General features: G+C 39.2%; 1 protein-coding gene across 1 annotated transcript; it reads left to right on the top strand.

Moving 5' to 3' along the window:
* Positions 1-5,748: 5,748 nt before the first annotated feature.
* kcnj12a (potassium inwardly rectifying channel subfamily J member 12a) lies at positions 5,749-20,434 on the top strand. The gene is made up of 2 exons (XM_032573698.1): positions 5,749-6,213; positions 14,518-20,434. Exon 2 carries the CDS (start codon positions 14,678-14,680, stop codon positions 15,980-15,982), a length of 1,305 nt encoding a protein of 434 aa, XP_032429589.1. The 5' UTR covers positions 5,749-6,213; positions 14,518-14,677; the 3' UTR covers positions 15,983-20,434.
* Positions 20,435-26,389: the final 5,955 nt, after the last annotated feature.

Here is a 26,389-nt window from a genome sequence, read left to right as displayed (position 1 = left end):
CTCAGGAGAACTCAGGAGTGACAGGTTCTGATTTGATCAGAATTTTCTGGAAAAATGAGCAAGACAACAAACTGACTTGGACCAATAAACTACAGGTGTGAAAATGCCTTAACACCACAATATAAATCAATCAGTCAATCAATCAATCAGTCAAGTTTGTTTGTGTAGCGCATCGCGGAAGTTCAAAGTTCTTTACATTGTGAAAACATAAAAAAAAAAAAAACATTATAAACACATCACAGTTTTACTAACTAACCTACATTACATTTTTGCAAAGTGCCATCGTCAAAATAAACCGTATCCATCACACATTGGTCAATGTTCCATTTATATTATGGTTCAAAAGCAACTAAAAACAGGTGGAGTTTTTAGCCTCGCTTTAGAGAAACTCGGTGTTTCACCTGTTTTGCAGTTTTCTAGAAGTCTTTCTCCAGAGTTGATACTTACCGACACCTGATTTCGTGTGCAAAACCTCAAACATTGACAAAGTGGAACTAATCTGTTCGGAGGCAAATACTTCCTCTCCCACCCCCCACCAACACTACGTCATTTTTTAGCACCGCAAGCTATGGACAGTGGATGTTCTCCTTTGTGTGGCAAAACCCTTTCCTTGATAGCTCTTGATTATGATGGAGAGAGATTGAGCTGTCAGCAGCAATAAGTCAACAGAGCTCCCATGCAGCGTCTCCCCGAGGCGAGTGCCATTGTAAAAGATGAAACGCCACCGTCACCATCACCAGAGAGATTATGAAAAGTTTATTCTTAGGTCCCTCCTGATTAATGCAAATTACACCTTGCTGCTGAAGCAAGCGGCAGGAGTACAGTCCCGAGAACAAACGCAGGCCGCCGTTTCACCATGATGACTCCTGACATTCCCATCATCGCTCATATTCGGATTCTTTAACCAAGCTGCACCCGTCGTCTGGCTTTTGCGGTCAGATTAACATGAAATGATACAAAATTGAAATTCAACAAGTGGCAAAACTAAAAGTATCCCGACTGGTGAGAGAACAATTCTAGGCAGTGGTAATCAGAGCGTACAAGCGCAGGATTTGATTTTTTTTTTCCCTCTCCCTCTCCCCCCCTTGTTCTAACATCTCCGCCAGCTCTTACTGGTTCTGAAAATAGTGAAAATGTGTTATAACTGTAGCCATGGAAGCAGCAGCGAGTCCCACTTAGCGGCGTCCCTGGGAGGCAAAGCCCTCCTCATTTAGACGCAGACATGCAAAGGATATCTGAGCAGCCACCTGTGATTATGCTGCCGTTACATAACAAGGGTTTACAGTCTGAATGCAACGTGTGAACCTTGTGATCCACTGTTCTCCCAGAGCTGAAGTCTCCCTTCATGCGGGGCCCGGCGTGGTACCTGTTGCCGACGCAGACCGAGAGGCGCCTGAAAAAGGAGCTCCATTTAGTCGACGTCCCTCAGCCGAACACAATGGCCCGGTGATGATCGCACACAAGCGACTGCAAATCACCTCTCACAACTCTGAAATCAGAGCCTGGATGGTGGGGAGAGAAAAGAAAGAAAGAAAAAAAAAAACAGAAAAGGAGCAGAGAAAGAGAAAAAAAAAGACACAGGGTTTCTGCACTGATGAATCATTAGTGATAAAGCTGGGGCCGAGCCAGTGAGGCTGGATTTAGAAACTTCTCACTCTTTCAGCCCCCTCCTTTACTAATTGTCATTTCTATTTTTTATTTTTTTGGACTTGACTGATGACTGGACCACTGGAACGATGTGAGAGAAGAGAAGCGGACCGCTGAGGATAATGTCACACTTGGTCTGTCAAGGGAAGCAGGCAGTGAACTCAGCCTCTCAGAGCCGCAGCCCGTCCGTCCAGCAGCAGAACCAGCGGAGACGCCGGCAGATGCTGCTGGGTCAGTGTCACACCAAGGCGGGCCTTCAGTGAGAAGCAAGACAACACCTGGTGGTTTGTTCTCCTTCAGGATTAAGTGTGCGAAAGCATGGCCACTGTAGGCAGAAAGACAAAGGAGTACTTTTCCACAAAACAATTTTGAGACCAATCTCAAAAATGTTCTAGAAACAAAGTAGAACATTTCCAAGCTTGAAAAGTCAAAAAACAACAACAACAAAAAAATTGCAAGCAAAAAAATCCTCAAAATTTGAAATGTATCTCAGAAATTTTTGAGAAAAAATAGAGGCTATTTCTGAGTTTCCAAAGTCAAAAAGTTCTGAATTTTGGAGCTCAGAAATTTCTCAAGTGTTTTCTAGAAAATGTATCGGAGTTTATCTCAGTGTTTTCAGTGTGGACAAAGACAACACCTCTTGCTTAGGAGGAGTTGTCTGTTTTCCTTCAGGTAAAAGTGTGTACAAGTGTATAATGACATATTAGGGCCGTTGTAGACAGAAAAACACAGAAGGAGTCCATTTTCGCCAAAAAACTCCACACATTTTTGGGATTGTTCTCAGAAATTTTCTAGAAGAAAAAACATGAATATGTCTGAGCTAAAAATGTTAAAATCTGAAGAAGAAGAAAAAAAACTGGCCTCGACTTCTGGAAATGTTAGTTTAAAGTTCAAAAATGTTCAAAATTTTGACATTCTGAACTTTCCAAGTCTTTTTTTTCCCCCCAGAACATTTCTGACCATCTCAAAAAAAAAATTTCCTCTCAAATTTTTGACTTCAGGAGCTCCAAATTTTCCTTGTTTCTTCTTCTTCTTCTTTTTTTACCAAAAAAAATCCAGAGATTAATCTCAAAATGTCTGAGTTTTTTGACAAGAATGTACCCCTTTAATTCCATCTACAATGGCACTAAAACGGCGTCATAAAAGCGAGCTAATGCTAATAACTCTAATTCATCAAAACACGGGGGGGTCCCAGCATGGAGGAAACTATCAGATACACATGAACACACAGACACATCACCAGGTCAAACTTGGTAGATTAGATGTTGTTGACAAATCTGCAATAAGACGCAGCGGCAGCCGTTAGCCATTAGCGTAACGAGCTAACACAGGTCAAACAGACACGTGAAGACTCAACCCGGTCACGCTGTGCAGCTGTACATCTCACCTTCCACCACAAAGACAAGGCCATTTTTTTTCACGCTGATGTGACAGACTTCATTAACTTTGCATCAGGGTTAATGGCAGGATAAGTGGATGTAGGACAAACTGTTAAACTCAGGTTTAGTCACACAACTCGAGAGACACAAATTTTTCGATTGAGTTTTTTACTTTTTTTCGTTTGAGACCAACACCCAGGCATAAAAATCACCTTATAAATAACCTTACGTACAATGCTGCACCATTGAAATTATTTTCATATGACATGAAAAGTAAATTTCACATTGTTTCGAAGCATACTGTATACACAGTAATTATAATCAGAAAAGTCTGGCTCACTGTTGTATTTATAGCCTCTGATTCAGTTTAATACATTTGGCTGCAATTGTAGCTGCAAGTCTGTTGGGAGAATGTCTCCACCAACTGGATACTGACATTTTTTCCTCAAGGATTTTCAAGCCTTTTCTTCTCAGTAGACTTTAACTGGACCATTCTAATATGAAAACCGCTCCACCATACGGTAACTCTGACTGTGTATTTAGGCTCGTTGTCTTATTGCAGCTCATGCCAGGTTGTCCTTTAGGTTCGTCTTCTCTTTAGCTTCATTTATCTTCTGACAAGCTTTACCGTCCATGCTGAAGAAAAGCATTTTCAAAACCGTGATGCGGCCACCGCCCATAAACACCTTGACGGCTGCAGAAGTTGCTGCATGCCTCTAGAGCTTTGGTTATCTAGAGTGTAAAATGGAAGTAGGACTGAATTCACCAACCTTTGGCAAAAAGTGTCATAACAGCCTGTCAGCACAAATATGTTCTCTGAACATTGTCTTGTGTGGAAACACTCTTACAGAATATTTTCAGCATTTCAGTTTAGTTCAGTTCATTAAATCCATGGTAAACAATACATGTTTTAAGTGAATATATAGAGTTATTTGTTTAAAAAAAAGTTAACAGTACACACAACTCAGTGGTGTTTCTATCTTGTGGAATTTCCCTGTTTTTTTGTTTTTTTTTTACAGTTAAAACTTTAACTTCTATTGGTAGTAAAATAACATTATTTATCTGTTTATTTGCAGTCCATGTCAGTTTATTTAAAGACACATGAAGTGATAAAACTCAAATCATTGCGTTACTACCACCACTTGTTTTGGGGAAGGCAGCCATGTCAGATTTTAAGGTTGTTGTCAGAAACAAACTCTCAACATCCTAACTTAGAATTTTATTTTCATTGGGAATCTAGCTGGGGGCAGAGGGGTTCCTACTGCTGACTTCCACATACCAATGTTATGCAGCAATGACTCCCAGCCCGAACAATTCACAAGAGCAGAAAAGTGAAGGAACAGTGGAGCACAAAATCCGGCAAATAACTAAAATGCTAAACAACTTTTTTGTGTGTGTAAATTATTGAGATGAAAATGCCAGTAAATTTCTCATCTGACATTTTGGAAGCACTATTAGGTTCCTCACCATGACTTCGTCTGGTGAAGTAGGGGCAAATTAATGCCTAATGTAAAGGGGAGTGCTTTAAGCTTGACACTCAATTTTTGTAATTAGGAGTCTTATTTTTACGTAACAAAGAAAGCAGTCCTTGAACTACCCTGCTGTGTTGATAGAGTCGGTTACTAAAGACTGTTTGACCGACGCTGCTTGGTAACAAAAGCACAGAAGAAGAAGCCAGCACCAGCTTTTACGTGATTTATCTAGCAACATTTTAAATGAAAACTTGATGGAAAAAAAACCAATGGTAACAGAGTGACAGGCAGTGCATGTCAATATACCTAATGGCAGTGAGAATACCCTTAGTGGCTAGCAGCCAGCTGCTAACGATGCTAATGATGATTTGTTTTGTAGCTTCCTATCAACACAAAACAAACAAACAAACAAAAAGGAGTAATTTGGTTTGCCCTATATCAAAATTTAATAAGCTTACACTTATTGTTGGTAATTATGTGCTGAAAAAATTACATAAAGCCAATTTGTTCTGTGTGAAAACACAAAGTTAGCATAGTGAAGCTTATTTTTTTATTTGCATTAGACGATTCTAAAATGAGACGAGCACAAAACCTTCAATAAACAGACATATTTCATATGGATCACAGTTTCTTTGAGGCACAGAAATCTTTTTCTCACCTCAACAGGAATGGCTTGTTAAAACTACTGCGTTTATGGACAATTATGGACACCGTAGTGTCCAACAAGTCCACGAGTAAAATCCAGTCCAGGTGTTTAGTCCAGATGCCCTTTAATTAGTAAATGTTGTAAAAAGAAAAAAATTTAAGCCTTGTACAGTTGTACTAATAATTATTCTAACAACTGATCAATCAAGTGACTTCTGGAGACAACTATTGCACTTGACTTTTTAGCGGTACAAGAGCATAGATGCACCTGTGCAGGGCTCTGCAGACATGCACTAGACGAGATGTGCGGTGACTCAGCCGTCCTTTTTTGTGTGCAACATCAGCATGAAGCTCCTGTTCTTCACGAGGATGCTTCACCTACTGTTCACGAAACACGGATGGAGCTCTGAAGGTCTGCTGGTGTTTTCTGAATGATGAGTCTGTGCATCAAGTTGCTGTCAACTGGTAGTGCCATGATGTGGGAGGGAGGGTGAGACACTGAGAGGAGGATAGAGGGAGGGGGAGGGAGAGAAAGAGGAGGGCGGCTGTGATGCCACACGAAGCAGGAAGAGAGAGAGAGAGAGGAGAGAGGGAACAGCCGTCCAGATAGATCAGATTGCTAAAGAGTGATAGAGAGAGCAGTTGGGGGACATTTACTGGTTTTTAGGATTTAAAAAAAAAAAGGACAGAGTGAAGGATTAAAAGTAAGAAGGACCTGCTGAAACGACTGCCTCAAGGATGGAGATGCAAAAACCAGAATTGTCTTTTGGATAGCTCTGTTTAAAAAGCTTTGCACCCCACTTTGCAGGTCCAGGCAGAGAGCGAGTGGCAGCAGCGGGGGTCCCAAGGTTCAAGGGTGGCAGCTGCATTTCATCTGCACTGGAAAGGATGATGAGACCCAAAGGTGCAGAGGATGACGGAGCGGCCCTCTTCTGTTTTTGAGTAGAAGGAGGAGGACAAGCTGCGGCTGCAGACGCGCAGAATGCCTCAGTTTGGTTAATGGGAGCACTGGGAGAGGACGCAGCGCCCCGCGGTTCTGGAGCCCCCGTCTCAGACAGGTGGGGATAGAGGTAAGACGAGGAAGTTTACCGCAAACTTTCAGCCCGTCTGTCACATCGACGTCTGTCACTGTTTGGAGCAGAGGAGGTGCGTCCCAGTGGAACACGTCCTCAGTCGTTTCACTGCAAATACTAAAATCTTACAGGACATTTTTAAAAAGATCTGTTCCCAAACAGGCCGGAAGTATCAGTTGAAATCAAGACAGCAAACTAAACCAGATGGAGTAATTTCAGCCATTTAATTTGTCAGGGGGATGAAAACTTAAAAAAAAAAAAAAAAAAACACCTGATGGAAATGAAAATGGCAAAAATTAAAAATGAAACAACTTCAGAAATCAGATCAATTTGCAACCTAAACAATTGAATAGGTCTCATTTCTGCATTTTAATATAACGTTTTATTTATTTATTATTTAAATGCAAATACATACTCTGAGTTCCTCTCTCTTCTATTTGAACACATTGTCAAAATGTCCAAAGTTGCATTTTTTTTTTCTATAAAAAGATGAAGAAACCAATGATTTAGACACAATAATGTAATGTTTTTTAGGTTTGAAATATTCATAAAATTTTAATTAATCACAAAATTATCAATATTCTAAAACAGAAACCCTATCAAATCAATTCCATTTTCACATTTATGAAAATAAAATAACTGGCAGTTTAAGAATTTAAAAACAAATTAGCTGCAACAGAAACAACCTAAAACAAGATGGCTGCTCTAAAACACAAACAGGCTACATAAAGTCCACTTATATCATGATTATCATGGCTATAATTAATAACAGTAGCAGCCATAGTATTAACGTAGCTGATGAAATATCCAAGTTTAGAATCTTGATATCAAATTTGGTAAATTACAATGCAAATTTCCAATTAGGTCTTGGAGAAATATGATAAAACCTTATATATATATTTTTTAAATGGCTCAAGTGTGAGAAACAGAGTCATGAATCCCGTCAGTGTGAACAAACTATAAAGTCTGAATCAGCAAGTTTTACATTTTGCCTCAGTGAGGAAGCAGTTAAGCACAAGAATCTGAGAACAGAAAGCAGACGTGTTACTGGATGAACATGTTGCTTCAGGTGCTGCTCTCGCTTAAAACAATCATTGACGCACGAGTGGTGTACAACACAAAGTTGTACACCACTTTGTGTTGGTCTTTCACATTAACGTCCAAAGAAATATATTTATGTTTAAGGTTGTAATGTGACAAAATATGGATGAAAAAGTTCAAGGGGTGTGAATACTTTTGGTGCAAAAAAAAAAAAAAAGAAAACACAAAAAGACGGGATGGAGGTTATGTAATGCAGATCTGCAGGTCATGTCTTCTTATGACTACTTCGATTTCATTCACCTACTCACCAGGACGAAATGCGAGCATGAATATGTCATTTTCCAAAAGGAGAAAAAGCTTCAAATCGTTTGATTTTTTTGTTTGTTCTTTTGCTTTTTAAGACTCGTCGTGGCTGTGGTGTGTTAGGTAATGGGCTGGAGCTGGTGTGTGTGCTCTAACTAACCAGTGTTGTTTAAAATTAGAAAATTACAGAGCGAAGGTGTGATGTGGGTGAGTCGGGCTTTGTGAAGTCGTACAAATAATAAAACAAGCTGCACCACCACAGCGCAGCACGGCCCAGGGAGGAAGCTGTGATGAGGGAACCGTCAGGTGTTTGTGCGGCGGAGCGGCTGCAGGTGCAAACGCCGAGTCGAGTCGTTTATTAGAACGGTGAAGCGGGGGGGGGGGGATCGGTTCTGTGGAGTTTCGACTGTTTGCTGTAAGTTAGCTTTTTTTTTCTTTTTTTTTTGGGAAGAGCAGCCTGAATAATGCACAGGAAGTGGCCTAGATTCAGGAGCCTGCAGGGTCAGTCACCATCCAAAATCTGTTGGATTTCATCGTGTTTGTGAGCAGCAGTTATAGAACTGGTAACCCTGATTATTTCATTAAATCTAACGCATTCAGACGGCATCTCTGCAGTCTGAAGATGCTACGTTACCTATTATGAGGAAGTGCTTTTAGGTCACTTGAGACCGGCTGAGTTCCACATGGTAAGCTATAGGAAAATAAAGTGACACCTGAGCCTCTGAGCTTCCTTCACAATGGTCTCTGGGGGGGAAAAAGGGGGAGATTGAGGCGGATCCTCAGCAGCTCAGTTTCCTGTGCGTCTTACTTGAGATGGACTCCCCTCTCCCAGCGGACTTCGTTGTTCTCTCCATTCCATCCCGCTTATTTTTTATTGCATCGAGTTATTTATCAGCGTTCTGTTGGTCTCTTCTTTTAAATTCCATGAAAAAAAGAAAAGTATCGGAAAAAAGTTCTGGAAGAAATTCAAGATGGCTCTTTCTGGCACGTCTATGGACTGCCGAGATTAGATTACACAGATGGACTCTACCCGCAGCCATCAGGCAACTTCTGGAGGCAACTTGTTGCACTCAGAAGAAAGGCAGCTGAATGCATTTGCACACCGCACTTTTCAGGTGTTTTATTTGTTTAAAAAAATAATAATTTGACTCGTATCATTTTCCTTCTCTTTCACAGTTGTACACCACTTTGTGTTGGTCTTTCACATTAACGTCCAAAGAAATATATTTATGTTTAAGGTTGTAATGTGACAAAATATGGATGAAAAAGTTCAAGGGGTGTGAATACTTTTGGAATTTGAGTTGTCCCACTGATTGGTCCAGATGGGTGAAAAAAAGTGTTTATTTTATTTACAGTAAATTTGCTAAAATTAAGAACTCCCTGTTTGTTTTATCTATAACAGAATCAGCATGCACTTTTTTCATTTTTATTTCTTTTAAAGTAGTTATTCAGGGTCAGTACATAAATGGAGATAAACTTATAATGCTGGTAGATTCTGTCAAAGCAGCGATCTCTATCAAAGAACCCAAAGCTTTTTTTTTTTTTCTCGGGGGTCAAAATCTGCAGGTCAGACCTGAAAAAAACAAGCAGCAACAACAGCAGGTCTGATCAGTTCATCTCCGCACTTCATACACATAAAACGTCAATTTATTATCATTAGTTTATTTTTTTTAAATTGTTTATTAAATTGCAACATTGTGAACACAAACTGTGAAACTGTAAATTTACGTAATTTAAACTGAATCATCAAGTCATTGAGCTCAAAAAGGGTTTAACTTTTGATCCACCAATATGCTTTGTCATTAAGATGGCTGATAACTATGATTTATTATTTCAGTTACTTATTTATTGCAGTAAATTCTCTTAGGATTTATCCTAATTTGGTATTCATATTTCTCAGATCGTGTTTCTGATCATTTTTATACATTTTCAGTCATCTGGGACATAAACGATCCTAAACAGCTTCGTGTCGCAGCATGTGGACGCCTCCTGTTTCCAGGAGCTAGAGAAGTCCAGTTGCCTTGAACTTAAACATTTTCTTAATCAGTATTTTGCCGTTTTAAGTAGATCTGAGTGGCTAGCAACTTTACATTAGCAATGTTATCTCTTAGCCACTATTCAAAATGGGAAAGACAACAGCTTGTAGCATTCATGCAAGCCGGGTCCTTGTTGATCTACACCAGTCAGGAAATGGTCACAAGAAAAAAATCTACTTGTCTCCTCATATTTGCAGTCAGAGCAAGAATTAAAACGTTCAGAACATCCAGACCTGTGAGAAAGTTAAGGAAGCAGCAGAGATTATTTAGCCGCCACCTGCAGTGCGGAAGTTAATCTAAAGAAAGCAAGGACTTTGGTTTCACAGGAAAACAGCTAATCTTTGGGCTTTGTGGACGTTTTTACCTGGAGTGGCACTGATTGTTGAGGCACAATGTGGCCTACAAGGTAGAGTTTAGGATTTTCAGGCTCTTATCCACTGACTCCAAGGGCTCAGGAGGAGTTTTTACTTTCATTCAATGAACCAGTTGGACACCTGACACTGCGTGGTTGCGGTAGGCTGTGGAGGCGCCGCGCCGTACGGGGCTGCTCAAGTCAGGCCTGCTTTGGTGCGACGCGCCACGACAATGCTGGAGTTCTTGATTAGTTTCAGTTACATAACAGTCAGTGAAGTTGTGTGTCTGTAAAATACAAACCTCCCCAGCTGTTGCATTTGTATAAGGAGAAAAAAAAAAAAAAAAGGTCCGATGTGTGTTTCAGGGTGTAATGAATTGAGCAAAATGAACCCTATTTTTAGCACCGACAGCTGTTGCTTTGATGAGCTGTGTCGTCAAAAGTACTAAAATAGCTCCGTTGGCTACAGTACGTTTTCCTGCGGAGGTCGTGCGCTTGACCCCGAGGGACGGAACGTGGAGATCCGGCCGCAGATCAGCAGAGCTTCCATGTGAGGGAGCGCACACGTAAAGCACCGGGGCTGTGGTGTGCGTGGCAGACGGCAAGGCACTCGGGATTTGGGAGCACACATGAGTGAACTGTCGGGTCTTTGGGGTCCAAATCAGACAGGCAGACCCACAGAGCGGACGATGCAAAACAATGAGAGCTGTCTGACTTCAGTCCACCTCCCAGGAGGTAAACATCTTGACCCCAGGGCTCAGCACTCAGCGCTTTGGTAAGGTTATCTCGTGCCTGACAGAGGCAATGATATAAGAGATGTCCCAAAATCATCCCCGCTGCTCATTTTTTGTCCAGACTCTTTGGGACATCTAGTGCCTTTCAAAAGTATTCATTCCCTTAAAGGGACAGTATTGTGTAAAGTAAACTTTTTTGAGCTTTACATCATGTTATAATGTGATTCTCTCCTCAAACCATACCTGGAATGTTGCTTTGATTCTTTCATGCATGTATGAGAAATCCTTTAATCTCCCATGACAACCATTCAGCTGTCCTGGGTGGACCTAGTGCAGTTTTCAAGGAAGCAGTTTCCAAGTTTCTACAATCACCAGCGACCCCCACTCAGTTCCTTCAGACTAGCCACAAGCAATTAGCAGCCATCATATCTCATCATAGGAGCTGTTTCTCAGTTTTCCGCTGGTAAAACATTGTTAAAGGGTTAATAGAGGAGCCATGTTGTGATGATTTTCTGAAGGCAGAGTTTCAGAAAAAGCAGGCCTCTGTTTCTTAAAGAAACAGAGGCCAATTTCAAGGTGTTAAATTACAAAGTCAAACTTCTGTAATGTCATGTTTGATATACACATTTCACACACACACATAGACAGACAGAAAGAAAGAAACATTTTTATACAAATGAAGGTAACATTTTTATTTTATACTATGTGGCTGGAAAACACACTGCCCCTTTAAATTTTTTTACAATTTTGGTCACGTTAAAACCACAATGTTTCATGTAAAATTTTGAAAATTGTACAAATGTACAAAGTACAATTTGTACATTTGTACAAAGTGAACTACTTTGTACAAATGTGAACAAAGTAGTTCACATTTGTAGGGTGAAATTACCAGAATACCTAATTTTCAAAATTTTACATATAGAAATGTGAACAATTTGGCGTACATCTTTTGGCCTTCAAGCAAAAATGCATGTGTATATTAGTTTGTAGTCCTCCCCAAATAGTAACGTTTGTGGTTGGAACATGACAGAATGTGAAAAAGTTCAAGGCCGAACATGTCTACAAAGCACTGAACATTGTTAGATTGGGTTCTAACTCTGTAACTGGCTTCCTACTGGTCGGGATTTCTGCAATGTGTTTAATTACAGATGGTAAAGGCCAGGATACTGGTGAGAAATCTGCTTTACTCTTGTAGGAAGCACCAAGGGAAGAGGAGCCTATTTCAGTGCATCCTCACTGCATGATTAATAACACTGCAAATTTTACAGAATGAGGTCAAATAAATAGAGTCCTTCGGTCTGCATCTCTGCAGCATCTGGAATTGCGTGACCAATGAATCAGTGGCCGACACACAAATCCCACAGGAGTTCCAGTACACACAACCCCCCCCCCAGTTCTCCCATAGTATAAATATTGTAAACGGAGGACAATGGTAAACTTAGGCCACAGGCGAACAAACAGGGGAGCACACCTTGTCTGTTAGATGTGTGATGACTGCACAGCATGTTGCTGAAAGACCAGAAATACAGCCAGGACATGCCGTCCTTATTTCTGATAAGCATACATTACGTATGACGCGCCTCTTCAATTAGCAAAACAATTTACAACCGTACAGTCGAACTGTCATCACGACATTTTGCATTGAATTATTGTGGCTTCAATGGATCGTTTCGACTTTCTGATATGAGGTTCTGTGATGTTATTGTCAGCCATAGTTCCCTCACCTATTGGAGCCAAATGTTATAGTACAGTGAGTTTATGAAACAGTGAAACTGTTAGCATGTTGCCACACATGGCTTGTCTAGCCAATCGTTTCAGCTGACTTTGGCAATTCAAAACCTCTCAAAGGGAAAACATTTATGGATATTAAATATCTGCACTTCCACAAGAAACTATAGTTTAGCTTCCTGCTGTCCAGCTATTGGCTGTTAAAATCTCTTGAATTTATCTGCAGTGGTCAACTATTTTGTTGTTTGAAGCTAAAGGCTTGAAGCTAATGGCTAGTCTGAGAAAGAACAAACTTAAAATGACCGTCTGCTCTACCGCCTTGAAATCCAATCCAATCCTAAAAAACATAATGCTAACACTATTTTATGAACCTTTGAACTGCTGTCCCATTTGCTCTGGTTGGTTATTTATGAAGAAATAGCACATAAAATAGAGGTTGCATTCTGTGTGCCACTGGTGATTTTCAGGTGTAAAGCAAAAATATTGCTTTATATAATCTGACAGTTCAGCAAATCCTCTTTTATTTTATTTTCTCACTGCCTTACCTTTCCTTTAGGGAGAGGTGGCAAAAGTATTCATTCTTTACTTCAGTAAAAGAGCTGAAGTAAAAGGTGAGTTTACCATTCGTTCCTTACGTGAAAGTAAAATAAAGTACAAGTTTTAAATTATAGTAGAAAAGTTAAATGTAAAATAAATATAACTTTCACCTTCAAACATACAAAATAATCCTTTATAAATCTACAAAAGAAAAAGTTGTCCTCATTTGCTCATAATCTCCCTTAGAAACATGTTTACCTAAAAGTGTTTTTTTTTTTTTTCTGATTTGACAAAAAAAAACTTCTTAAAAGAATTGTTTTTTTTGGTCCGCAGAAAACACAGCTACGGATGGGCAGTGCCTTGTAATCTGAATCTGTTTTGTCATTGTTTATAATGTTCACTGTCTTCATCCATGTTGCGGTTAATATTTTTCTCTGTTTGACAAAACGTGCTCCTACTGGATCACTTCTCTTTGCCCAATTCGTTTCCCTCTTTTCTTACAACTTTGTCTTCATCGATAAACGTCGAAGCAACAAGCCAGTTTTGAGAATGTAGTCAGCAGAGAGGACAGTTATTTGTGTTCAACTGAAGGGAGTAAAGCATCATCAGAAAAATAAATAGAGCTACTGAAGTACAGTAACAAAGTTTTAGCTCACTACTGGATGGAAATACTTTGGGAAGATCAGTTGTGGTGCACCGTCACCTCTATTTCCAGTGTACATAATCCTTAGCTTCTACATAAATTAACAATCTTATCAAGTTTTCAAGGTTTATGAAACAGTTTCCTCATAAACCGTTTTAAATCTTTGAGACTGAAGTTGTCTTTAAACGGTAGAAGCCCGCTTTGTTCTTAGTTTGTCGTAGTTTCAGCCTCCACCTTCCGACTAATCTGGATCCAAGACATGCTAACCAATTATAAGCCTCACACAGAACATGATTTATAAAATCCCGAACTATCCCTTTGATTAGCTGTCACTTCTAACTTTCTTAATAATTCTAAAGAAAAACACAGGAAAGGTAATTTGACATAAGTGGCGACCGTGTGAGGTCAGCCCTGCTCTTGTTCAGCTCACATCAAAAGGCAGGAAGACTCTTCTGGGAGCATTAATTGGATTTAATGTCATGATGATTAAAGAGGGCAGGAGAAAAAGAGGATAGTAACCACAGTAACTGGATGAGCTCTAACACTGAAGACCCTGAACTGGGAATTACAGACAAACACTTCCTACTAGATGTGTAATTTTTCTCCTTAGGGCTTCATTCCTGTTTCCTTCTGGATTAACCAGCCAAAAAGAAATCTATAAAATAGTTATGATTCAATCCACACATACATGTATTTGGTAAATATTGCACAAAAAAATATTCCATGGACATTGCATCCAACAAAAAAAAAATTAAGAAACAGGCACAGTTGCCAATGCCCTGCAGAAAACTCTTATTCGCAAATAAGTGGTTCTGTAATTTAAAAAGATAAAAACTTGTACTGTTTATTATTTGCCAACAGGTGTGCTGTTTTACATGACCTGACCATCATGTTACTCACACTACTCTCTCCTGACGCTCTCTACAGGAACTGGATTTATCCACTGAGCTCCCACTCTGCCCCCTAAATGACTCACTAAAATGCAGCTTAGCCAGTGATCAAGCTGCGAGGGGCCTTGATCACGCACTTGGACTCCAGGCCTGCCCGTCTGACAAAAGCCCAGCAGCTGGAGACGACGTCAAGGAGCATGAGTGTGGGAAGAATCAACCGCTACAGCATTGTTTCGTCAGAGGAAGAGGGCCTCCGCCTCACTACCATGCATGGCATGAACGGCTTTGGGAATGGCAAGATCCACACACGCCGCAAGTGCCGCAACCGCTTTGTGAAAAAGAATGGCCAGTGCAACGTGCAGTTTGCCAACATGGACGACAAGTCACAGCGCTACATGGCCGACATCTTCACCACGTGCGTCGACATCCGCTGGCGATGGATGCTGATAGTCTTCACTCTTGTGTTTGTCATATCTTGGCTGGCCTTTGGGTTGGCCTTTTGGGTCATTGCTTTGCTGCACGGGGATTTGGACAACCCAGCTGGAGACGACAACTTCACTCCCTGCGTACTGCAGGTCAACGGATTTGTGGCCGCGTTTCTGTTCTCCATTGAAACACAGTCGACCATAGGGTATGGCTACCGCTGCGTGACCGAGGAATGCCCAGTGGCCGTCTTCATGGTCGTCTTCCAGTCGATAGTTGGCTGCATCATTGACTGCTTCATGATAGGCGCCATCATGGCTAAAATGGCGAGGCCTAAGAAGAGAGCGCAAACGCTCTTATTTAGCCACAACGCGGTCATTGCCATGCGGGATGGAAAGCTGTCTCTTATGTGGAGAGTGGGAAACCTTCGCAAGAGTCACATTGTAGAAGCCCATGTCAGAGCACAGCTAATCAAACCTCGGATAACCGATGAAGGGGAATATATTCCGCTAGACCAGATAGACATTAATGTAGGGTTTGACAAAGGTTTGGACAGGATCTTCTTGGTTTCACCCATCACTATTCTCCATGAGATAGACGAGGAGAGCCCTCTGTTTGGAATCAGCAAGCAGGACCTGGAGACGGCAGACTTTGAGATCGTCGTCATCCTAGAGGGAATGGTTGAAGCGACCGCCATGACCACGCAGGCTCGCAGCTCCTACCTGGCCTCTGAGATTCTTTGGGGCCACAGGTTCGAACCTGTCCTGTTTGAGGAAAAAAACCTGTACAAGGTGGATTATTCACACTTTCACAAAACGTACGAGGTGCCGTCCACCCCTCGCTGCAGTGCCAAGGACATGGTGGAGAACAAGTTCCTCATGCCCAGCTCCAACACCTTCTGCTATGAAAATGAGCTGGCCTTCCTTAACCGCGACGAGGAGGAGGACGACGTCTTAGGCGGCGGGAGCAGAGCACTGGCAAATCAGAGTCCGGACAGGAACAGCCGACATGAGTTTGAACGTTTACAGGCCACCAGGTCATTGGATCAAAGGTCATATCGTAGAGAGTCGGAAATTTGACGCTAACTCATTGACCAAGCAACAGATTCCTTTAACTTTATCCATGGAGTAAAAATGCAGAACAATGCAAAGTGCCATAGGTAGAGCTAAGAATTGTAAGAGAATTGAAAACAAATACAAAACCCTTAAACAGGGTTTTTTTTTGAAAATGCAAGTGTGTAGATGGCACATGGTAAGTAACGTCTACAATTAAGGAAAAGATAGACCTCCTTCCTTCACCAAAACTTGAATGTTTTTTCATGCGGTCATTTTGAGTTAAGAACGCTATTTTTTTGGCAGGACCTTATGATACATCTTAGGTGTAAATATATTTCCTAAATAAGCCGTTTTGTGTGCAGTACCAGATTCAAAAGCACCTTTAAAAGTAGAACGTGTTCTTGGCCACCTGTAGTAATGTTCTGGATCTTCTCTTCAGCTCGTCTAGCAATGCTGTAATTTGCTGGACAAGCATAAAGGAAGACATTAAGAATTCAGTCACAAAAGCAGAACATCATTTCGCAGCTTTGTTTTAAAAAAACTCTAATTTCCACCGGAGAGCAGGAAACATTAAATGTGCTTTTAGTTTGACGAAGAATGTAACGATCAACTGAAATGAAACAGCAACAAACACTTTATGACTTACTACGGCACTCGCGATGAATTCATACGTGTCATTCGTGTCATGGTTTTAACATAAAAACCACAAAAGCAAAAGTGGTGAAAAGCAACATTCACATGCTTTAAGGACATGCTGGAGCAATCCAGGCTTTTGCTGATGAAGGTTACCCATGAAAAGCTGTTCATTGTAATCTGACAAAGAACAACAACCTAAAGGAACTACAACCATACTTGTGTATAGCATGTAAGCAACCAGGTCTTTTTTTTTTTTGGCTGGTATCCATAAACTCATATATATTCCATATGAAACTTAAGCAATAGTTTGCATTTTTGTTCAAATGTGGTTGTGTGGAGCAGTTACAAGGCATCAGTATCTTAGCAGGAATCTCAGTGTAGTAACTTCAGTCAGAGGTCTCACGGCCAAATCAACCAGTTAAAACAACTCAAATTCTAAATCCAAATGCTATATAAAGTATTTTGAGAGATTACAATTTTATCATGAGATTTTTTTTTATATCCAGAGAAGACCATGTGCTGATAAAAAAAACAACAAAAAAAACATCCTTCATCTAATCACTATCATTTAGCGCAAGCAAATATCCTTTAATCTCCTCAATCTAAAGAGCCAATTTTTTTAACAAATAAAACTGAAGAAAAAGTTGACATAAATTTGATCAGGGAAATGTTTATTTAAAATGTCTGAGCAATATTTATGTCATTGTAACACCAAATTTAAAAACAAAACTCGGGCTGTCTTTAAAATGCGCAAGGTTTTAACAAGTCGTAACACAGAAGACGATTGGTTGAGAAAATAGACAAAGCAGAATCAATTGTAATGCATCTTGTGAATTTCTCTTGATGTAAAAAATACCAACTGTAGCATTCCCTCAAAACACAAGGAATATTTTAAGCTTATGTTGTTCTGGATGCTGGATAACGGCTCTGAAAATGGCCCTGCACTGAGAAGCTGTTAGCTTGTATCTTCCGTGCGAACATCTCCAGTTATTTTCAGGTAAAACATTTACTGCTCGTAATCAATCCACACAACCTGTTTTCTGTTTAAAATGAATCTATGCATATTACCCAAATCAGGGGATAAACATCTAATCTAATCTGTATGTTAAACAATTGTGTGATGACATTGCTTTAACCAATATCCACTGTAGGAAATGAAAAATGGTGTGAAATCGGTTTCCATCGGTAGATGTTCCATCATGAAGAAAAAGGGAAATTCAAAGGTGAAGATAAGCTGGAAATGGAAAATGTCTGTTGTTAAGAATGATTCAGTTTGCATCGGTTGTGATTAACAAAACATATTAACGTACAGTTGATGTGTTTTTGATTCTTTAAAAGGTGGGAAACACCGTGGCTGTTACAAGAATGAGAGATGTAAACGTTAGTTAGAAAATAGGAATGTGAACATAAAGGCAGCAAATGACCGACTTCATCTGATTGGTTAAAATCCCACTGTAGACAGACATTTAGCTGAGAAAAAAAGACCCGAGTCAGCTTAGAGAGGCATAAATAACAGCAATAAACACTGAAGCACATCATTTTTCAGCCGATTTAATTAAATGTGTTGCGATTTCCTCTTAGTGGAGCTTATAAATCCAAAGAAGTTTTTGAAGGGTGTAATGGAAATGGTCTTTTTTTTTGATTTTTCATTTCAACTATACCTGTATCGCTATTAGTTTTTGTATATATTTGATACCAAAGTAACAAAGTGTTGCTTATAATTAAGTTTAAAACTGATTAAAAACTGATGGTTCCCACAGCAACCATCCAAAGAAATTTAGGCTGACAGTTGTTGACAGAAATCATTGAAAAAAGAAAAAAAAATCAAGTTTAAAGCAACATTGTCTCCCCCTGCCACGGACAATAGGAAGTGTAATAGATCCCATACTGGATGCTTCATCAGAATTCATCACTAATAATAATAATAATAATAACAATATCTCGCCTGAACCGATTTTTGTTGATGTTCACACTCATCTACAGAAGAGAGAAAATGGAATGTGGTGAAATATGACAACAGAAGGAGAACCATATAATGGTTGTTACGTTGGTCACAATGACTAATATTTTCTTAACAGTCATTTAAATGGTATGTCTGATGATAATATTTCTTAGTAATTTGCTAGAGAATAGAAAAAAGTGCAGTTGGGCAAAAATAAGTATTGAATTCATTTTGCAGGAAAAGAATCGACATACTGACTTGGGATTCAGACCAGATGTTGGTAACAACCTATACGATCCATAACTAGGAAATCATGAAAACAAATAAGTCCACATATGAAGTAATAATGTGGCATAAAGTGAAATGACACCAGCTATGAATGAATGAAAGCAGCGCAAAAAGGGACAGAAAGTTAAGAATTTTAAAAAAAGCTGGCCGAGAAGAAGGTTTCTCAACATGTCCTGGTGAGTAAGAGAAAACAGTTGCATTTCTAAACTTCCAATAGTTCCATTGGTGTCAACATCTAGAATCGGAAAGAGCACATTTTCATCACAAAGTGGTCATGGCCGAGCACCTTCCACGATTTTTGGCAGAGGAAGGAAAAGAATTATGAAAACAGTTGTCAAAGAGCCACGGACCAATCACTGAGAGCTTCAGATCAACTTCCATTAGCAGATTCCATATTGTTTCACGAAAACAATAAGTACACTCAACCGCCACTGCCTCCATCAATGTCTGCAGCGCAAGACTCCACTGCTGAAGAAGCATCATCAAATGTGGAGAAATGTGCAGAGATGTTCTTGATAAAAACCCAAAGATGAATTCAGCAAGGCGATGGTACCAAACACTCAGCCCAGGGGGATCTCGGTGCCTGTCAATAAAGCTGCTAGAACACCCCAGTAGTCAATCAACCGATCTGTGGAAATCTATGGAAAAATTTGAAAATCCAAAGACGGTTTGTGTTAACAAAGGGTCAAAACTCAAATCTGAGCAAAGCACATAACTCAGATCATAGTTATTAACAGCTTTTCTATTGAGTTTTTAATGAATTTCCTGTACTGTGTTAAATGCTTGTTCCCTGTGTTGTTTCACTTTGTGACACATCATTTATTGACTTTTTAAAAGTTAGATTTCTGTGGATATTCTGGTTGTTGCCAACATCTGCCAGGAAAGTCAAAGAAGGAGCTGAAAATGTTCACCACTTATTTTCCCTGCTGTTCATAGATATTTTTGTTGTTGTTTGATAAGCTTTTTTTTTTCCCACAACCTTTACTATTTGTTATGCTCATTACCTTCTGGGAAGGTTGTGTATACTAAAGTATAATATTTCTGCACCTGATTACTAAATTGTAAAGGTAATAAAAGTGAAGAGTCAACAACTTCTTCACTAGATCAATTTGTTTTTGATTTGTTTTCAAAAAGTTGTTTCAGCTTTAATATTGTTCCCACCAGCCCTTAAAGAGGAAGCAAACATGAAGGTTTTAATGAAATGTAAAGGTTTAACAAAACAATGTTACGATGAACATTGTCAGGCGGATTAAGCCTGCTTATTTTTATATAAGGTTCTTTTTTGATAGAAAAAGCAGCAATAAATATTTATCTGTTTTTACCAGAGTATTAAAAATGAAATCACACCTGTAAGTTAAGAATCAGTATTCTTGTCTGAACCGTTTTTATTTTTCAACTCTCTATTTTCATGATTAAACCGTTTTCTTTTCTTTTTTTCTTTTAAATGGATGAATGAGAGAAAGAAAGAAAAAAAACAAGGAAAAAAAAAAAACTTTGACCTCTGTAGAAGTCTTCCTCTGTCCAGCAAAATGTCTACTGGACGTTTGATTTTCATTGAAAGAAATTCAAATTATTCAATTAAAAAAAAAACAATTTCTGTGAAACAAAAAGACTACTGTTTTGTTTTGTTTTTTTTATCTTCCAGTTAGAAACTCAGTGGCTCCTTGGTGGTGCGCCGTTCATTCGAGACGGCTCATCAGTTAATCACAGCAGCACATGAACAACTATTGGGCTGAGGGGCCTTTTGGCCCTTCTGGGGGAAAAAAAAAATGTCAGGAGGGTTGCAGCTGATTTATGTATGAACACATGAGTGATCATGAACGCAACAGGAAGTCTTAAAGTTTCGGAAAACCTTCAAGTTGAAGACCTCGCCGAGGGATTGATGTGTTTTCAGTTCGCTCCACCGCATCACAGTTTTTCCTCGGTCGATTTTGGTGCACTTCTCGAAACAATTCGTACAAACAGCAAAACACGGTGGGATACCAGCCTACAAAACACAGTTTCTTTCCCAAAATCAAATCTCAACTCCATGTTTCACTGTGTTAAATGATTAGTCGTGTCAATACAGCAGCGCACTTCGGAGGAAGTTTCTGTTATTAACTATGGAGGAAGTTTTTGAAGAGTGTTGTAAAGTGGAATTGTGAGCGTTCAATGGAAAGAGACGGAGCAATATTAACGTTTGTGGTTTTACTGTAATTTGTCGTCATTTTCATTTAAAAAGGAAAAGACAAGAAAAAAAACAAACTGGAGCAGAAATGGGGACATGAGGCGATCTTAAGAAAAACTAGACATGCAGCGCTTTAGGATTTACGTTACTTTATCATTTCCCTCTCAATGTGGAGGAAAAGTCCTCAGTGGATGTCAAGAGTTTTATAACTTCATGGCTTCCAACACTTAATGACGCTTCAGGATTTCACTCTTTCATTTACATCGGCGAAGAGGTGAAAACCAACCAAACACACACAAAAATTCTAAACACACATTTTAGAGACATTTAGTTTAAATTGAATAATCTATCTTAATTGTCAATTCCATCAGTAACTTTAGACATGCATGTCTTTCACAATTTTAATCAAATAGATTTTTTCTTTTAATTCAAGGATTGTATCCTTGAGTCCTTCGTTTGTTTGAATCAAATCCTACATGAAGTCAAGCATCGTTCCAGATTAGATTAGATTTAAACTCTTTTTTTCTCTCTCAGGACATATATTTTACCTAGATTAAATATTTCAGATATACATTTAAAAGAGTCAAACTTTAAAAACCAGCAGTGCAAACTGTTCCATAAATAAACTCTACATTTCTTTTACTCAAATATAAAACCAAAGCCAGACTACATTTTCAGCTACGTAGAGTGAAAGGTTTACCGGTGGTCCTTAATAAATCTCAGTCCTTTTCCTGTGAGTTTGATCAGTTTGACTTTGAAATGCTGCTTTGTGTCTGCCTTCCTCACCACAGCAATGTAGGGAGGACTTCCTGTAGGCGGAGTTTCAGAAAAAGCAGGAGGTTCTTAAAGAGACAGAGGCCCAATTTCAAGACGTTAAATTACAAAGTAACATTTTTCATGACTTGAAAAATAAAATATGCATTTTTTTTAACTATTGAGGTTAATGTAGTTACTTGATTGTGCAATAAAATTAATTATTAAATTATGCAATGATGCATTATGCACATTACACATCATTTTCCATCACAATTCTATATCATTCCTGTAGTAGCGTAGAGCATACAATCTCAGCAAAATATACTGCATTGCTTTTTCTTCAAAAACAAAAAAAGTACAGAGATGATGGTAATTTTGCAGGTCAGTGTATAAAAATAACAGCATTGAGGAATTAGGTATGAACAGTGGTCAATGCATAAAAACATAGCAGATTTCTTAAACACACGGGTAGAACGCAGATTCAAACCCGACTCTCTAAATGAGCCGTCTGCAGATAGCTGTAACATCAAAGCGGAGAGCCGTACTGTGTGACTGGACGTCGGAACGCCGTGGCTGATTCAGTTTGGACGGGACGGGTCCAGCTAACCACAGCGGAAAGACTGTGACTTTAATTAGACTAATTCCTTCCAGCGAGTTAAATCCCTGCGCCTTCTTTGTTAAGTTATGTAATCAAGGGTGCTGTTCATAACTTAATATAGTAAGTTACAGAATCTGAAGCGTAAAACTGGTGTCTGTTGAAGCCTAAACGTGAGCTTCTCTCAGTCTGTCCCCTTGGGCCGAATAAACAGTGAAGGTTGTTACTGATGCACCAGACCCGCGTCACACTCAAGGGTTCTGCAAGTAGAACCAATTAATTACCATATGGAGACCGTTGCCATGTAACCCGCTGGCCAAAGGAGACAAATAGAGAGAGAGAGAGAGAGAAAGAGAGAGAGATAGAGGCAAAAACCTGGGATCTCTTGGGAACGTCGCTTCTGTGATTCCCAGGGAATACTTGGTCACGCCAGCTGGGCTCTGCACTCATGCATTAGCTCACATGATTTAAAACAAAAAAAAACCCTCTGCACCTTTTAAATCAACAAAAGCGATAGTATGGCATACCCTGCCCAGGCAATTGGTTGTCTAGAGTTAAAGGTGAAACAAGCTCCCTGTGGATTGAATTGCTGCTGACGGTAAAACGAAGGGAAGCTGTCCAGAGAGGGTCCACATTAGCGTTTCTCAACAGGGGCGGTAACGCCCCCCCGGGGTTACAAAGCATCAACAATAGTGATAGTAATATTAATAATAAAATAATATTCAGCGCAAAGAAGCCTTACTACTGTAATTACTATCACTGTAATTAACATCAGCCTGTTTAGCAGCGATGCACTTAGCTCATGTGATGTAAATAATGGGAAGGTGTCAAGAATCTCAAACTGTATTTTCAAAGTAGAATTACATAATTCATGTTCAGTTTATGCATTTCAGATTTTGAACAAGAGATGATCAAACACTCATTAAAAAAAAGCTGTGAAAAAGCCTTCTGGTGCCACTAAGAAGCTCTGAAATAGAAAGTAGCTAAAAGCTAGCTGCTAACAGCTAGCTGAAAAAGGTTTCTTCTTTGGCTGTGTAAGTGAGTAGTGCCATGTGACCCAACAAGAAATCTTTAACAGGTCATTTCTTCAGTGCAATGGGTCAACTAAAAAATGATTTCCTTTCCTTATCAAATTAAACACATACAACAATAACACACCTATGTTAATATTTCAAAAGAAGAAAAATTAATTTGGTTATTTTATAATTTGTATACTGATTAAGCTGGATTTTTGGCATGAGTCATAAACTTAAAGTTTAAATGACGTCAAAAAGTCGATGTCTTCCCCATTCCATAGTGGGATAGTACATTAAATGTCTCAGAAATGTTTTGTTCCCCTAATGGAAGAAACAAAAACACAACAGCCTTGTCCTGCAGCCTACGCTTGTTGTCTTGTGCTCAGAGCCCACTTGTTAGCTGTGAACAGAGCCTAAGTGCACATGACTGGAGATTTAAAAAAATAAAAAATTTAAAAAGAAATCACACCGACATTTCTTTCAGAGAGCACAGATGGATGCTAAAGGTTCACAGCTTCATTTCATCATTCTCAGACTCCTCTCCTCTCCAACCTCGGCCTATTTTTAGATTCTTTTTTTTTTTTTGTAGACGTTTCCCAAAACAAAACGATATGTTCATGTTTTCAGTGAAGAACATTCACATGATTCAGTCTAGGATAAAAGGCAGTGTGTACAGCTTATTTAATTTACCATAGGTATTTGGGTTTTTTTTTTCATTTTCTTTGTTTTTTACTCCACCACTTGGGGTCGCACATTTGAAACCTCCAACATGTAAAACAGAATTTGCGTACAGAATTTTCTTTCCTGCGTGTTTGTGCACGTTATTCGATTAAAAACTGTTTGTCAGATAAGCTTGAAATATGAAAAAACAGATAAATATCCAACATAATTAGCTGCAACATTAATTCCCTAATCAATTCTGCCGGTTGGAGCTTAAAAAAAAAAAAAAGTGCTCTAAGTTAAATGTGCTGACATATTGCGCGCCTCGTCTGCTACGAGCTGCAGCAGGTTCCTTCTGGTGTCTTCTGATTCACGGCAACATAAATAGGCTCCCTGAGAGGACTTGATGGGGCCACTCTCATTTCCTGCCTCTTCACTCTGGGTAATCATCTCTGTGTGCCTGAAGGCCCTTCAATGTGTCTTTGAGAAAGAAGCAAAGCAGAAGAAGAAGAAAACAGAATTGCTCAACTGCAACAGATAGGCTATAAATAAATTGAAATATGAAACATTGATTATGTCTGCTTCTGTTATTTTAAGGTTATGCTATTCTGTCTCTCTTGACATTTGATTGCATATCAACCAATAATGTTCTCAAACAAACCTATGAGGCCTTCGCAGAACAGCCGCATTAAAATGACATTATCACTACGCAATTTCTGAATCCATTTGCATTTTCTTTAGGGGTGTCCGAGGAAATAGGACTGAAAAGGATTTCTTCTTTTCTTTTTTTTTAAACTTTGAAAACCATGAATAATTTTCCTCCACTTAAAGTGGCAGAAAAAAAACTTGCTGCATTCTTGTTGGTTGTGCAGGAGGCTCCACTTCTGCTTTTCATGGATGTACGGTTGTATAATTACTGCAATACTTATAACAACTTTTTTTTTTCCCTCCAGGGGGTCTTTTGTGGGCTCTAGTGTCCCTTATATGACAGTAGGCTGACAGGAAACAGGGAAGGAGAGGGGGGAAGACATGCGGCAAATGTCGTCGGGTCCGGGACGGACGCGTCGAGGACTCAAGGCCTCCAAATACGGGTCGCGCTAACCCCTACGCCACCACGGCACGCCCAACAACTTTTTTATATCACTGAGAAAACTACATAGTTTCCACAATACCAAATTGAATTATTGACACAATGGTATTAAAATCTGAATAAAAATACATATGTTCAGCGTTTATTAATCTAATACTCCTTTGAAGTCGTTTGATCTTTTCTGAGATACCCAACTCATCAAAAACAAATATCTTGGCTGAATGAAAACAATTCCAAATATAAAGAGGTATAAATAAATGTGGGCTTAGCTGTGATTATACTAGTCATCAGAATACTTAAATGGCTTAAAGGATAGTATTATTTATTATAAAAATAATTCATATTACTTTACAATTTACTGAACTGTAATAGAGTTTTTATTTTTCTTCAACTTGGTGAACTTTGCTAAATTCATCTATAAACGTCATGCAACTTTTCCACTTAGGATAACTTTTTAAGTCTTTTGTCATCATTTTCCATATACCTGATTCTGTCTTTGGATCATTTTTGTACCAAATGTCAAGGTTCTCAGGTCTTTTCTCCTTGGGGTCTGGTTTTGTATTTGATGAGCTCACAGCAACATCCTGAGGCTCTGATGATGACGGCTCTTTTTCACAGGTTCCGAATGACCCTACTGCAGAGCAATACTGGCACCTGCTGGCCAAAACCCTATGTTTTGGCCAGCAGGTGTTTTTTTGTCCCACTTTTGGCACAAAAAAGACGAAGGACATTTCGTAGGACAGGGACGATTTGCTACATGCCAGACATTTTTTTATTATTATTATTTTATCTAAAACACCTAAAACATGTTTTAGGTGAAAAAAGTCAAAGGTTCTTACCATCCAGCCAAGCAAAGTGAGTCTTCTTCCTGAAAACTGGACGACCTTTGTCGCATGTCTTCCACCCTCCTTCCTGTCTGCCTACTGTCAAAAAAATACGAGCCATTAGCGCCGCAAAAACTCTTCGGAGAGAGAAAAAAACAAAATAAAAGACGTTTTGCATATGTTTCTCCTTTGAAATTATACATTTCATAATTTTATTCTTAAATTACCCTCCATAAATAAAAATCTTTAGGCAGAAAAAAGGGAAATAAAGACAATCCAGCTATAAATAAATACAAAAAAGACATTTCCAGCAAAACACATCCATAAAGATCTGCGTACAAAATATAAAAGAAAAAATGTAAGTTATGTGAACAATATACAGTGTCACTAAAATCTGTTTTATTTAAATAAATTCACCTCCTCAATGCTGAGGCATAGGGCATCAGAATGAAGTCAC

The sequence above is a fragment of the Xiphophorus hellerii genome, chromosome 10 (assembly GCF_003331165.1).
Source record: "Xiphophorus hellerii strain 12219 chromosome 10, Xiphophorus_hellerii-4.1, whole genome shotgun sequence".
Lineage (NCBI taxonomy): Eukaryota > Metazoa > Chordata > Actinopteri > Cyprinodontiformes > Poeciliidae > Xiphophorus > Xiphophorus hellerii.
This window is presented reverse-complemented; position numbering and strand designations above follow the sequence as displayed.

Excerpts from the sequence above, each read along its gene's own strand:
- kcnj12a (XM_032573698.1), top strand. The coding sequence starts at position 14,678 with ATGAGTGTGGGAAGAATCAACCGCTACAGCATTGTTTCGTCAGAGGAA.